Source organism: Oncorhynchus masou, chromosome 6 (assembly GCF_036934945.1).
Source record: "Oncorhynchus masou masou isolate Uvic2021 chromosome 6, UVic_Omas_1.1, whole genome shotgun sequence".
Classification (NCBI taxonomy): Eukaryota; Metazoa; Chordata; class Actinopteri; order Salmoniformes; family Salmonidae; genus Oncorhynchus; species Oncorhynchus masou.
This window is the reverse complement of record NC_088217.1, coordinates 31,894,108-31,906,820: the sequence shown is the minus strand read 5'-3', so window position 1 is coordinate 31,906,820 and position 12,713 is coordinate 31,894,108. Positions and strand designations below refer to the sequence as shown.

The 12,713-nt window shown below is 42.1% G+C and overlaps 1 protein-coding gene and 1 pseudogene across 1 annotated transcript in view; one reads left to right on the top strand and one right to left on the bottom strand.

The window, feature by feature from the left end:
• LOC135541898 (ubiquitin carboxyl-terminal hydrolase 4-like) overlaps positions 1-7,268 on the top strand; it is a 32,934-nt gene extending 25,666 nt beyond the window's left edge. The window contains exons 20-22 of the mRNA XM_064968388.1: positions 957-1,060; positions 2,384-2,472; positions 5,416-7,268. Coding sequence (XP_064824460.1) covers positions 957-1,060; positions 2,384-2,472; positions 5,416-5,541 — 319 coding nt within the window. The 3' untranslated portion in view covers positions 5,542-7,268. The remainder of the gene's footprint in view (positions 1-956; positions 1,061-2,383; positions 2,473-5,415) is intronic.
• Positions 7,269-9,345: 2,077 nt separating this feature from the next.
• LOC135541899 (glutathione peroxidase 2-like) lies at positions 9,346-10,895 on the bottom strand (annotated as a pseudogene).
• Positions 10,896-12,713: the final 1,818 nt, after the last annotated feature.

The window sequence follows — 12,713 nt, the reverse complement described above, 5'->3', positions numbered from 1 at the left end:
CAACAGGTATATTATCAAAATGGACACCTATATAGTCTTTCTTGTATTTTCTGTTCTTTGGACCAGATAGTAAAACATTTGTTTGTTTTAGATTTTTAAACCACTCTTATTCATAAATTATTCACATTAAGAAGGGACATTGTCTGTGCTCTTTATTCTTTGTACTTTAAGAGGTGAAGTTATGAAAGCATCCTTTTGATTTTGTAGTCAACTTTTATGGACCCACGGTATTGACAGCTTTTACACTAGAGGGTGCTGGTTTGCTAGATATGTCAGAAAAAAGGTCTTTGTCCATTTTGAGGAAATCATGGTCACATATTTGTGAAGTGTGTCTAAACTGTCAGGGAGATTGATGTCACACTCCAACAGACAAAGATGATTCTAACCATATGCTATCCTGTAATAACTGCTCACAAGGAAATTTCACAATCACAAAAAAGGCCTTTCAACTAAACCATAAAAAAAAAAATGTATTTTCCATTTGCAGAATACCCAAGTTATTCCCCAGGTGGTGACATGAAGCCAGTGGAATAGTGTGCCGTGGTATAAAAGCAACCTGTGTGGAGGTTGTCTCGCTGAATGCCTAGGAGCCTCCCTGTGTTCACTGACCCCTACTGAGTCACATTATCCAGCAAGAAGTAGAACTAAATGTTGCTGACATAGACAACCACTGCTGCTTCCAAGAACCTGACTCATGCTTACTGAGGAATTTTGAGACCGACAGAGCCATCTGTTGTACCTCACCCCTCTCACCATCATATCAGCTGTAGTTCTGGCTGACCATCATCCCCCCCACACTGGGTTCAGTGCTGCTGCCATGTCCAATATTAATCACATTTGATATAATAAAAAATGGCTTTCTGTACAGCCCTGTGCTTATGTTTCTAGCTGTCACTTATTGTATATGGGTGTAAAAGGCAGGTTTTGCTGATGACATGTCTTCTCTCTCCACACAGGGACCTGAACATGTCTGAGTTTGTGTGTGACCCCAAGGCCGGCCCCTATGTTTATGACCTCATAGCAGTCTCCAACCACTATGGAGGAATGGGAGGAGGCCACTGTGAGTAATGTTTGCCTCTGCGAGCAACACTCTGGTCAGGTCCAACCTTATTGCAGACCTAGATAATGAGATACACAGTACACACACCCTACCCCACCCACATTAATGAACCAGTCCGCTCTCACTTTGTTACATTTCAAATTTCTGTTTACCTGGGAAATAGTGTGAAGCAATTGGTGCTTTTTGAGGTTGGTTCAGATTCGATTATTTAAAAAAATCACATTTCGGTTTCAATTTTTGTTCAACATTAACCCACATAATGCTTAGTGCATTTAAGTGCTGTAACACAGAATAAAACAATTAATAAAAGTCCCATGATGGTAGTGACTGCCTATTACTGTTTATCACTTATTAACCATCATTAAGTCACATTCTATTTCAGTTGTGTATTTTACATATGTTTTGTTTGATTACTTTATTTAATTCCAAGTCACCTCATCTCTATAGAGCTGCTGCCTGACAAAAATCACAATTTTATTAGTTCGTCAAAGTAAATAAGGCGTACTTTTATGAATACCATCTATTGATCACTTAGATAATGTATCTCCAGGTAGATGCCTCGCAAAGCAACTGCTTTCTACCCCTCTTGATCGCATGTGTTCTGTCTTCTTCCTCTTTGTCTGTCCACAGACGAACAAGTAGGCGCGCAATGGATGATAGTCATTGTAATCAATTACCATGTTTTCTGCGCTAAACTATGTAGAATATTGGCTTGTTGGAAACTACAGCTCCATACTACATCGCACAGTTTGGGCTTGATCTGATTCATCTCTGGAAAAATTGTGAATTGAACTCATAGAAAGAAAAAAATGAATTCAATGTTTTTAGTGGTTTAAAACGTAAATAACCGAAATTGGAGTTAATCGCTCTGCACTGCTGGGAAAACAGAGAACAGTTTGCTGAAAGGCAGGTTTAACTGCAGTTGATCGGAGGCCATTGTTATTTTTATATTCACTCTGTTCCTGTTATTTGAATACTACTATCTGCTAACATAGGTATTTGTTTTAGTACCTGGTAACCTGAAGCAGGCCAACTATGCAGAATGTATGATAACAGATAAGGTGTCTGGCTTATGCCTTTCCTCTAAGGAAACTGAGCTTATAATCAGCAGTATTTAATTAGACTGTTGGTTCCCACTTACTCACTGTCAACTTTGATGTCGATTTCGATTTGCTCAAACCTTTTTGTGTGTTTTAGCCAAGCTCTTGTTTGGTGACTAACCAGACCTGCTAGTGGAAACCATTCATCATAGTCATCCGAGCTCAACTTTAGTCCACCATGACCATAGTTTTATAATGTTCCTCCAATATATTTTACTTGCAGACACAGCCTACGGCAAGAACAAGGCTGATGGGAAGTGGCATTACTTTGATGACAGCAGTGTCTCAGCTGCCTCAGAGGATCAGATTGTGGTGAGTGAGCCACCTCAACCCTTACTTTCATGTGTAACTGTATATGTTATTTTAGAAAATGTGATTATGTATATACATTTCTATGATGTGGGACTCGTTATTACCCGTTTGAAAGCTATACACGGAGTATACAAAACATTAAGAACACCTTATCTTTCCATGACAGACTGACCAGGTAAATTCAGGTGAAAGCTATGATCCCTTATTGATGCCACTTTGTTAAATCCACTTTAATCAGTGTAGATGAAGGGGAGGAGAGAGGTTAAAGAAAGTTTTTTTTAAGCATTGAGGCAAGGTGCCTTTGAATCAAATCAAATTAATCAAAGTTTATTTGCCATGTGCGCTGAATACAACAGGTGTAGTAGACCTTACAGTGAAATGCTTACTTACAGGCTCCAACCAACAGTGCAATTATTTATTTATTTTTAAGAAGGTATTAGGTGAACAATAGGTATGTAAAGAAATAAAAAGACAGTGGGAAAATAACAGTAGCGAGGCTATATACAGGCACCGGTTAGTCGGGCTAATTGAGGTAGTATGTACATGTAGATATGGTTAAAGTGACTGCATATATGATAGCCAGAGAGTAGCAGTAGCATAAAAGAGGGGTTTGGCAGGTGGTGGGTGGCAGGACACAATGCAGATAGCCCGGTTAGCCAATGTGCGGGGTCACTGGTTGGTTGGGATAATTGAATGTAAAGTTAAAATGACTATGCATATATGATGAACAGAGCAGCAGCAGCATAAAAGAGGGGTTGTTGGGGTGCAGGCAATGCAAATAGTCCGGGTAGCCATTTGATTACTTGTTCAGGAGTCTTATGGCTTAGTGGTCAAATCTGTTGAGAAGCCTTTTTGTCTGAGACTTTGCACTCCTGTACCACTTGCCATGTGGTAGTAGAGAGAACAGTCTGACTGGGGTGGCGGGGTCTTTGACAATTTTTAGGGCCTTCCTCTTGACACCGCCTGGTGTAGAGGTCCTGGATGGCAGGCAGCTTAGCCCCAGTGATGTACTGGGCCGTACGCACTACCCTCTGTAGTACCTTGCTGTCGGAGGCCGAGCAGTTGCCGTACCAGGCATGGATGCAACCAGTCAGGATGCTCTTTATTTTGCAGCTGTAGAATCTTTTGAGGATCTGAGGACCCATGTCAAATCTTTTTAGTTTTCTGAGGGGAATAGGCTTTGTTGTGACCTCTTCATGACTGTCTTGGTGTGTTTGGACCATTCTAGTTTGTTGGAGATGTAGACACCAAGGAACTTGAAGCTCCCAACCTGCTCCACAACAGCCCCGTCGATGAGAATGGGGGCGTGCTTGGTCCTCCATTTCCTGTAGTCCACAATCATCTCCTTTGTCTTGATTACGTTGAGGGATAGGTTGTTATTCTGCCAGCAACCGGCCAGGTCTCTGACCTCCTCCCTATAGGCGGTCTCGTTGTTGTCTGTGATCAGGCCTACCATTGTTGTGTCGTCTGCAAACCTAATGATGCTATTGGAGTCGTGCCTGGCCATGCAGTCGTGGGTGAACAGGGAGTACAGGAGCGGACAGAGCACTCACCCCTGAGGGGCTCCAGTGTTGATGATCAGTGTGGCAGATGTGTTGCTACCTACCCTCACCACCTGGAGGGTGGCGCGTCAGGAAGTCCAGGATCCAGTTGCAGTGGGACGTGTTTAGTCCCAGGATCCTTGGCTTAGTGATGAGCTTTGAGGGCACTATGGTGTTGAATGCTGAGCTGTTGTCAATGAATAGCATTCTCACGTAGGTGTTCCTTTTGTCCAGGTGGGAAAGGGCAGTGTGGAGTGCAATAGACATTGCATCATCTGTGGATCTGTTTGGGCGGTATGCAAATTGGAGTGGGTCTAGGGTTTCTGGGATAATGGTGTTGATGTGAGCCATGACCAGCCTTTCAAAGCACTTCATGGATGTGAGTGCCACAGGTCTATAGTGATTTAGGCAGGTTGCCTTCGTGTTCTTGGGCACAGGGACTATGGTGGTCTGCTTGAAACATGTTGGTATTACAGACTCAATCAGGGAGATGTTGAAAATGTCAGTGAAGACACCTGCCAGTTGATCAGCACATGCCCGGAGCACATGTCCTGGTAATCCTTCTGGCCCCGCAGCTTTGTGTATGTTGACCTGTTTAAAGGTCTTACTCACGTCGGCTAAGGAGAGCGTGATCACACAGTCGACCAGGACCGGTTAATGTTCTCATGCATGTTTCAGTGCTACTTGCCTCGAAGCGAGCATAGAAGTTATTTAGCTTCTCTGGTAGGCTCGTGTCACTGGGCAGCTCACGGCTGTGCTTCGCTTTGTAGTCTAATCGTTTGCAAGCACTGCCACATAAGACAAGCGTCGGAGCCGGTGTAGTACGATCCAATCTTAGCCCTGTATTGATGCTTTGCCTGTTTGATGGTTCGTCGGAGGGCATTGCAGGATTTCTTATATGCTTCTGGATTAGAGTCCTGCACCTTGAAAGCGGCAGCTCTACCCTTTAGCTCAGTGAGAATGTTGCCTGTAATCCATGGCTTCTGGTTTGGGTATGTACATACAGTCTCTGTGGGGACGACGTCCTCGATGCACTTATTGATAAAGCCAATGACTGATGTGGTGTACTCCTCAGTGCCATCGGAAGAAGAACAGGGTGTGGTAGTAGGTGCCAGGCACACTGGTTTGTCAAGAACTGTAACTCTGCTGGGTTTTTCATGCTCAACAGTTTCCCGTGTGTATCAAGAATGGTCCACCATACAGTGGACATCCAGCCAACTTGACACATCCCAATATTAGGAAGGTGTTGCTAATGTTTGTTATGCTCAGTCTGTTGTTCCATGTGTTCCGTGTCTATTAATTAATAATGTCAGCAGTGATGAAAGCTCCCATTGACTTCCTGTCCTTTGGTGTTGTCAGTGTTGCTACAGTGTAACACTATCTCCACCTCTCCCCTCCACAGACAAAAGCAGCCTACGTGCTATTTTACCAACGCAGAGACGCGGGCGACGTCCCTGCCAAGCCTCCGCCCTCTGCTTCTCTGGGGGGTGCCACCGCTGAAACAGCCGATCACATGGATACCAACTGAGCAGCGCTGATGCTCAGGGACATGCACTGAAGCAAAAAAATGACAAAAGAGATACTTTGATGGACACACCAAGCTACTTCAGTGACATAAGACTTCTCAGTCGATATTATTAACTCCCCCCCCCCAGCCCTGTGTTTTATTTTATTTTGCTCATACATCGTCACAAAGAGCCAAAAGCCTTGTTGGATGCGTGACCCTCGAGACTTCCTCCCAGAGCTGGTGGCCTGCTGATGTATGAAACCTAGTTTACTCGTTTGGAAAAAATAAGGGGAATAGAAGGCAAAGAATCCTCTCACTGGACAAACAGAATGTTAGTTGTACCCTAAAATGCATAGGTATTATTAACACAAACTTTTCTGTTACCCACTAGAAAAGTACAAAATAAAAAAAGCCAAATGAGAATCTTGTTTTTACCAAAGTGTTCCAAATTGTACATTGTAAAGAACTGTACCAACTTCACTGACGGATTGGGGGAAAGAGAAACCTGTCCTTGAGTTGTCTCCGAGTGGTATCTGTGATGATAACCCTCCAGTGCAGGGGTGAATTTATGCAAAGTTGTATTTAACATTGAGATATGCACACAATTCAACACATGACACCGATGGATCCTGTGACCTTCTACCTCCTGTGAATGGATCCAGTTAGAAAGTCACACTGGATGTGTTCCCTCTACACACTCACAGAAACAAACACACTCGGGCCCTCTCATTTTAGTCTTCCTTTGGGTTGGCTTGCAGCGCCTGTGTTTAATTGATCAAAGTCCTGTTTACTGGGCCTTGATGTAAGCTGTGGCAGAGGCTGTTTATTTTCATAGACACGAGTTCAGTCAGACCTTAGCGCCTGCTCTTTAGGAAGCCCAGCATGCTAACTCTCTCATTCATACACTGCCCTCTGTATTTATTTGAACAGTGAAGCTAAAATATGTACATTTGCTCTATTTTCCAGCATTTTGGATTTGAGATCAAATGTTTCATGAGGCGACAGTACAGGATATTTCGTACATCTGTTTTATCATTTAGAAATGAAAGCACTGAGTCTAGTTTTTTTGTTTCTCCACAAGTGCACAAATTCACTTATAAGGTGTTAAAGTAGTCAAAAGTGTAGTATTTACTGGAACAGAGAGCCAAATGTACAAATGTTTGCTTCACTGTACAAATAAATATTGTGGGAAGGGTACCCCTTTTTCTCTGAGAAGTCTCATCCTGATAAAGGTGTGCTGTGCCCCCTCGTCACACAAAAGCAACAGCGGCCTTTTAATCCTGCAACCTGTTTAAAAAGGAGGCACTTTTAGTTTTACTTTCATCACATCTGAAATTTTAAATATGTATGATGTGGCGAGGCCCTGACCATTCGTACATTTCTAGATAATATTGCTGTAGTTTAGAAGAAAATTTGATTGCTGACTGAATGGACCCCCTCGACTGCCCCGCTATGACTTATCCTTAGACTACCTGTCCTTTACGGTATTACGGTCCTAATTGAAATTGCTTTTGTTTTTTCTTAAAAGCACACTGTGTGATGCAAAATGTGATGTGTATGAAAGGTGCTAAATTTATGAAACTTGAAATTGTTGCTGTTCACAAGGCTCCTATCCGTTAAATAGAATTTGGACAGCAATAACTTAAAGGCGTCCTCAGTGTGTTTAGGACTGCAGGCATCTGTGTTCTCCCAATAATGGACTTTCAGACAACCAATCAGCTGTTAAATAAAATATGTTGGTGACATGACAGTTTGCTCATCAATGGATGGACCAAGGACTCCTACAAATCGGTCTGCTTGCATGTTGGACTGTTGCTACATAGCTCTATATTCTTAACTGACACTTAAATGTGTCCCATTGAGTAGTAGTAGTCTTCAGTAGTAGCTGTTCAGCTTGTGAGGGCTAGTGGTTGCAACGCATTACATGATGGCAGGAATCAGTGTCTCTGATACCAGTTACCCAGATTCAACACCCTGACCTTACCGTAATATTTCTCTATGTCGCCAAGTGTCTTGTAAAGGTTCATACAAGACACCAGTAACCGGAGCTGTACAGTATATGGCTCTGCCAGTAACTACTTCATGGATCAATTTCCTGTAGGATCATTTCTAGCTCAGTGGCATTTGTCTTGTTTTTTCGTGTGGCACAACAGCATGTAAATGTCTTTGGGATTGCAGATGTCATACTTGCTGGTCAGTCCATTTCTGATTATGCCCTCCTAAGATGATTACATGATTAATATAACCATATTTATGCCAATGAATAGAAACTCTTTATATATCTGTAATTAGTATTCTATAGCAAATGAAAAAGACATCCAGCTGTCCAAAACAGATTTGATTTTAAAGTTGATTTTCTTTACAATCCTCATGAGGAACTGAGCCTTTTGAGCTTCAAGTTTATGTCAAATATCTTTAATAGATCTAAATATCAAATCAAAGTTTGTTCCCATACACAAATTTGCAGATGTTACCGAAGGTTCATCAAAATGATTGTTTCTAGCTCCAACAGTGCAGTAATGCCAAGCAAAACAATACACATAATCCAAAAAAGTAAAATTAAGAAATATAACTAGCAATGTCAGAGTCCGAAATATAAATATATATATCATATGGTGTACAGACAGTATCAACAGTATATGAATGGAAACAGTGTGTACAGCAGTAGTTATATAGAATGGGCCATGACTATAATACAGTATGTAAATATTATTAAAGTGACCCGTGTTAAATTACTATGTACTTAGGGCAGCAGTCTTTTAAGGTGCAGGGAAGAGTACCGAGTTGTAGCCAGCTAGTAACATGTTACTAAGGTTCAGGGCAGGGTACTGGCTAGTGGCCACTGTAATAATCACACTATTTCAAAAAATAGGAAAATACTGTTCTAATATTAATCATATTGCCAATATCTGCAATATACATTTTTAATGGAGAATTATTTGGAATGAAAATACAATAAAGACTGGAAGCCTAAAAGGTGTCTTGTTTGGACAAGTTGCTTTTCAGAACAGTAAGAATTGGAAGAAAACAGCTATTTCATCACATTAGACATTCTTGCTTAAAGTGTATTGCATGAGTACATACGGTTATTCACCATATCCTTAGGCAATAATGTGATGCAACCTGAAATTGCATCCATTTCCTTGGTGTTTTTTTACAGAATAACTTCCTGAAGTCATCGAATGAACTGAACAAATGGCATTCAAAGCATCTAAGCAAATAAACATCTTTCAGGAATTTTTTCCTTACAGTGATATGTGGTTGTCACACCTAGCTAACTAAGATGCACTGGTTAAGAGCATCTGCTAAATGACACATTTTAACATCAGGCTATTGCTTCCCTCAGATCATTTAAATCCCCTCCCCACTCAAATGGTGCTAGAAATTCTCAAAAATAAAGTTCACAATCTACTGCCTGTTCACAACCATACTGGTAACCTTTTTTGGTTGTGTTCCAGATGGGAACTGACGAGGTAATCATGCTATGATTCATTGACCTACTTATAGGTCAGCCTCAATGATTCAGAATGGCATTCACCTGAGAACCTGAATAACCAAATTTTGCCTGTCAGAATGACTTGCACTTCCTCTGGCTATTCTGAGAGAAAAAAAAATCCATTCTCTTTCAGCCTTTTTGGCTCAGGTGCACATCTAGTATCAGCAGCTTCCCCTCCCCCAATCCTTACCTTAACCGGGGAAAATATTAACTGACCAAAGATCCTCATCTAAGGGCAACAGCACATTTTTGCTCACGCCACACTTTCACATTTGACCTGAGCATTAATCACATGAAACTCCTGTAAAAGACTTGAGACAGACAACACAAAGGGGGAAATAATTTATTTGGCCAACTTCTTGAAACACAGTCGTGCTTTACATGGGCCAAAGGCAACTTATGTTAAGTATTTTACATTTCATCAGACATCCCTCTCACAAAAGGCTTGGTTTCAATGGATGTCTTCATTTAATAAAAGTTCAGAACACAGTAGCTTTTTGCATATGAGAGCACGGCACATGATTTGAAAAGATAATGGGTGTGTTGCTGTCACACAGAAGCTAATCTTGTATGGAGGAAGTATTTGTTGAATGGGGAGCTGTTGAAAGTTGTTTCTTTTTTAAGTTATGGCCAAGCACATGTCCCAAAGTGTGACAATACTTAATCATTTGAAAAGCCATTACTAGTCATTGACATGATTTCCACTCCCCACCATTGCTTCTGTGTGACCAACATGGACGGTTTAGTTAGCCGTATTGAGAAGCTCCTTGATGTCACCCTCAATGTTGCTGGTAAGGAATCTCCTGCCATATCGCTTGAATGGCTCTCCAGCTGGCCCAATGAGGAACTTCTCAAAGTTCCAGGCGATGTCAGTCCTGCAGACGGGACTCCAGATGATGCACTTGGGGTCATTCATTAAGGCCATGGGCTCGTCGCTTGGGAACGGCAGCTTCTCCTTAAGGTACACAAACAGTGGGTGGGCGTCCTTCCCATTCACATCCACTTTCTCAAGGAGCTGGAACTTCGGCTCAAAGCCATTTCCCGGACGGACATACTTTAAGGACATCAGGATCTCTTCATTCTTGCAGTTCTCCTGCAGGAGTAGATGGGAAGAATATGTAACATGTACAGAAAAAAAAATGTGTTAGATGTTTGATCTCAAAAGTGGCCTAATATCAAGGTGAGTCCATTGTCAAAAGCCATAGCTGGAACCCTCAAATTGGATGGACACCATCTAATTTCATAATTGATAGTGCCCTTTCCCCTTCACTAGGAATTGAAACTAGGCCTATAGCTATATACAGTATAAGGACACTGAAGCCCAACCTTGGTATTTTTTCCCAGCCGATGGCAAAATTAGTAGAATTGCGTGAAATGACTTATAAAATTGCCTTTGCAACAGCAACCAAAGTGATAATGGCTGGGTCATTTTAACTTGTTTTTGCTGTTCTCAACATAGAATGAGTTTTAAAATTGTATAGAAATGGTTTAGTCCTAAATTAGCTTACATTTCTAAAACTGGATGGGGGAGGCTATGATGAGAAAGAAGTGACAGTGACATTAGCCCATATTTAGAATTATAAGAAAATGCATCCCCTCTTACCTGATGTCCGAACTGATTGCAGGGCACCCCCAGAATCACTAGCCCCTTGTCGGAGTACCGTTCATGGAGCTCATTCATCTGGGTGTAATCCCTGGTGGTCGTGCCTCAGAGAGACGCCACATTCTCGATCAGCACCACTTTACCCTGAAGAGACGAGAAATTAAACAATTCTCCTGTAAGGAGCTTTGCTGTCAGGTCGTAGAACATCTTACATACAGCCATTTGCCTGGTCAATGTCACTCCCCGCTTCTGTCTGCGAAAATGCTCTGTTGGACTTTTTATACAAGGTATCAACACGGAAATGGGAGGTACTTCATGAACATTTTAAGGTCTAGAAATATTGGGATATTTTGAACTAAAATCGCACGAGTATGCGTTATCCAGGACAAACAACTATGTACACTTGAAGAATACAATACGATACAAATTATAATGACACCCCTTGGACGTCAAAAGTAGAGACAAAGATTGTTATAACTAAACCAAGATAGACCACTGCTTGTCGTTTCCAATGTGAACAAATGAGTCATAGTGGGCAGAACAAGCAAGGATGGTCGGGCAGAGCCAAGCACGCGCAAGCGATATCCTATTGGCGCGTTCTAATATGAATCTGCATATTTCCGTTAGGGAACGCCTACTATGTGAAGTGCGCATGTGCAATAACTCCATTCGCCTTTGCACTCCTAAACAGCGCGATTTAAAAAATATTAAAAAATCTTTGCAAAGGGTGAAGTCTAGTTTTGGGAACAGAAAACTGTATTGAGATAAAATGTTTAATTGATGAATTGATTGATTTGCAGAATGTCGGTCAAAATCCAACTGTTCCATCTTCTCCCACAGCCCACAGTAGGCTTCCTCTCACTACCATATTTGGATTAGTGTTCCCTCTACCATATTTGGTAGTGAGTGGAAACGCCAACCGGATGCTTTGCATTTACACACCCAGTCAAATATCTGTATCATTGTTCTTTCTGTGTTAGAAACCCAGTAGACAGCTAGAGTTTCACTGGTTTCACAATATTGCTACTGCCTTGACTTTATACAAGGTCCCTCACTGCATTGCAGAACACGGGTGGGAATTCTTACAGTACAATTCTTACAGTACGTCTTACAGTACGTTTCATTCTCTATAATCCTTCCTAAGTAAGTAAAATGAACAAATTATTGCAGGCCACACTTCCGTGAAACATATGTCTAATTTACAATCTATCAGTTTAGAGAGTTAGCTAACGTTAGCCAATGAATAATTGAGTAACACTAGACTAGTCTTATACTTGTGGCTACTCAACCTCTACGGGATTAGTGCACGCCTCCAACTCAATCATCAAGTTTGCGGACGACACTATAGTGGTAGGCTTGATTACCAACAACGACAAGACGGCCTACAGGGAGGAGGTGAGGGCCCTCGGAGTGTGGTGTGAGGAAAATAACCTCACACTCAACGTCAACAAAACAAAGGAGATGATTGTGGACTTCAGGAAACAGCAGAGGGAGCACCCCTATCCACATCGATGGAACAGTAGTGGAGAGGGTAGTAAGTTTTAAATTCCTCTGCGTACACATTACGGACAAACTGAATTGGTCCACCCACACAGACAGCGTTGTGAAGAAGGCGCAGCAGCGCCTCTTCAACCTCAGGAGGCTGAAGAAATTAGGCTTGTCACCAAAAGCACTCACAAACTTCTACAGATGCACAATCGAGAGCATCCTGTTAGGCTATATCACCGCCTGGTACGGCAACTGCTCCGCCAACAACCGTAAGGCTCTCCAGAGGGTAGTGAGGTCTGCACAACGCATCCCCGGGGGCAAACTACCTGCCCTCCAGGACACCTTCACCACCCGATGTCACAGGAAGGCCATGAAGATCATCAAGGACAACAACCCCCCGAGCCACTGCCTGTTCACCCCGCTATCATCCAGAAGGCGAGGTCAGTACAGGTGCATCAAAGCAGGGACCGAGAGACTGAAAAACAGCTTCTATCTCAAGGCCATCAGACTGTTAAACAGCCACCACTAACATTGAGTGGCTGCTGCAAACATACTGACTCAACTCCAGCCACTTTAATAATGGAAATTGATGGAAATTGATGTAAA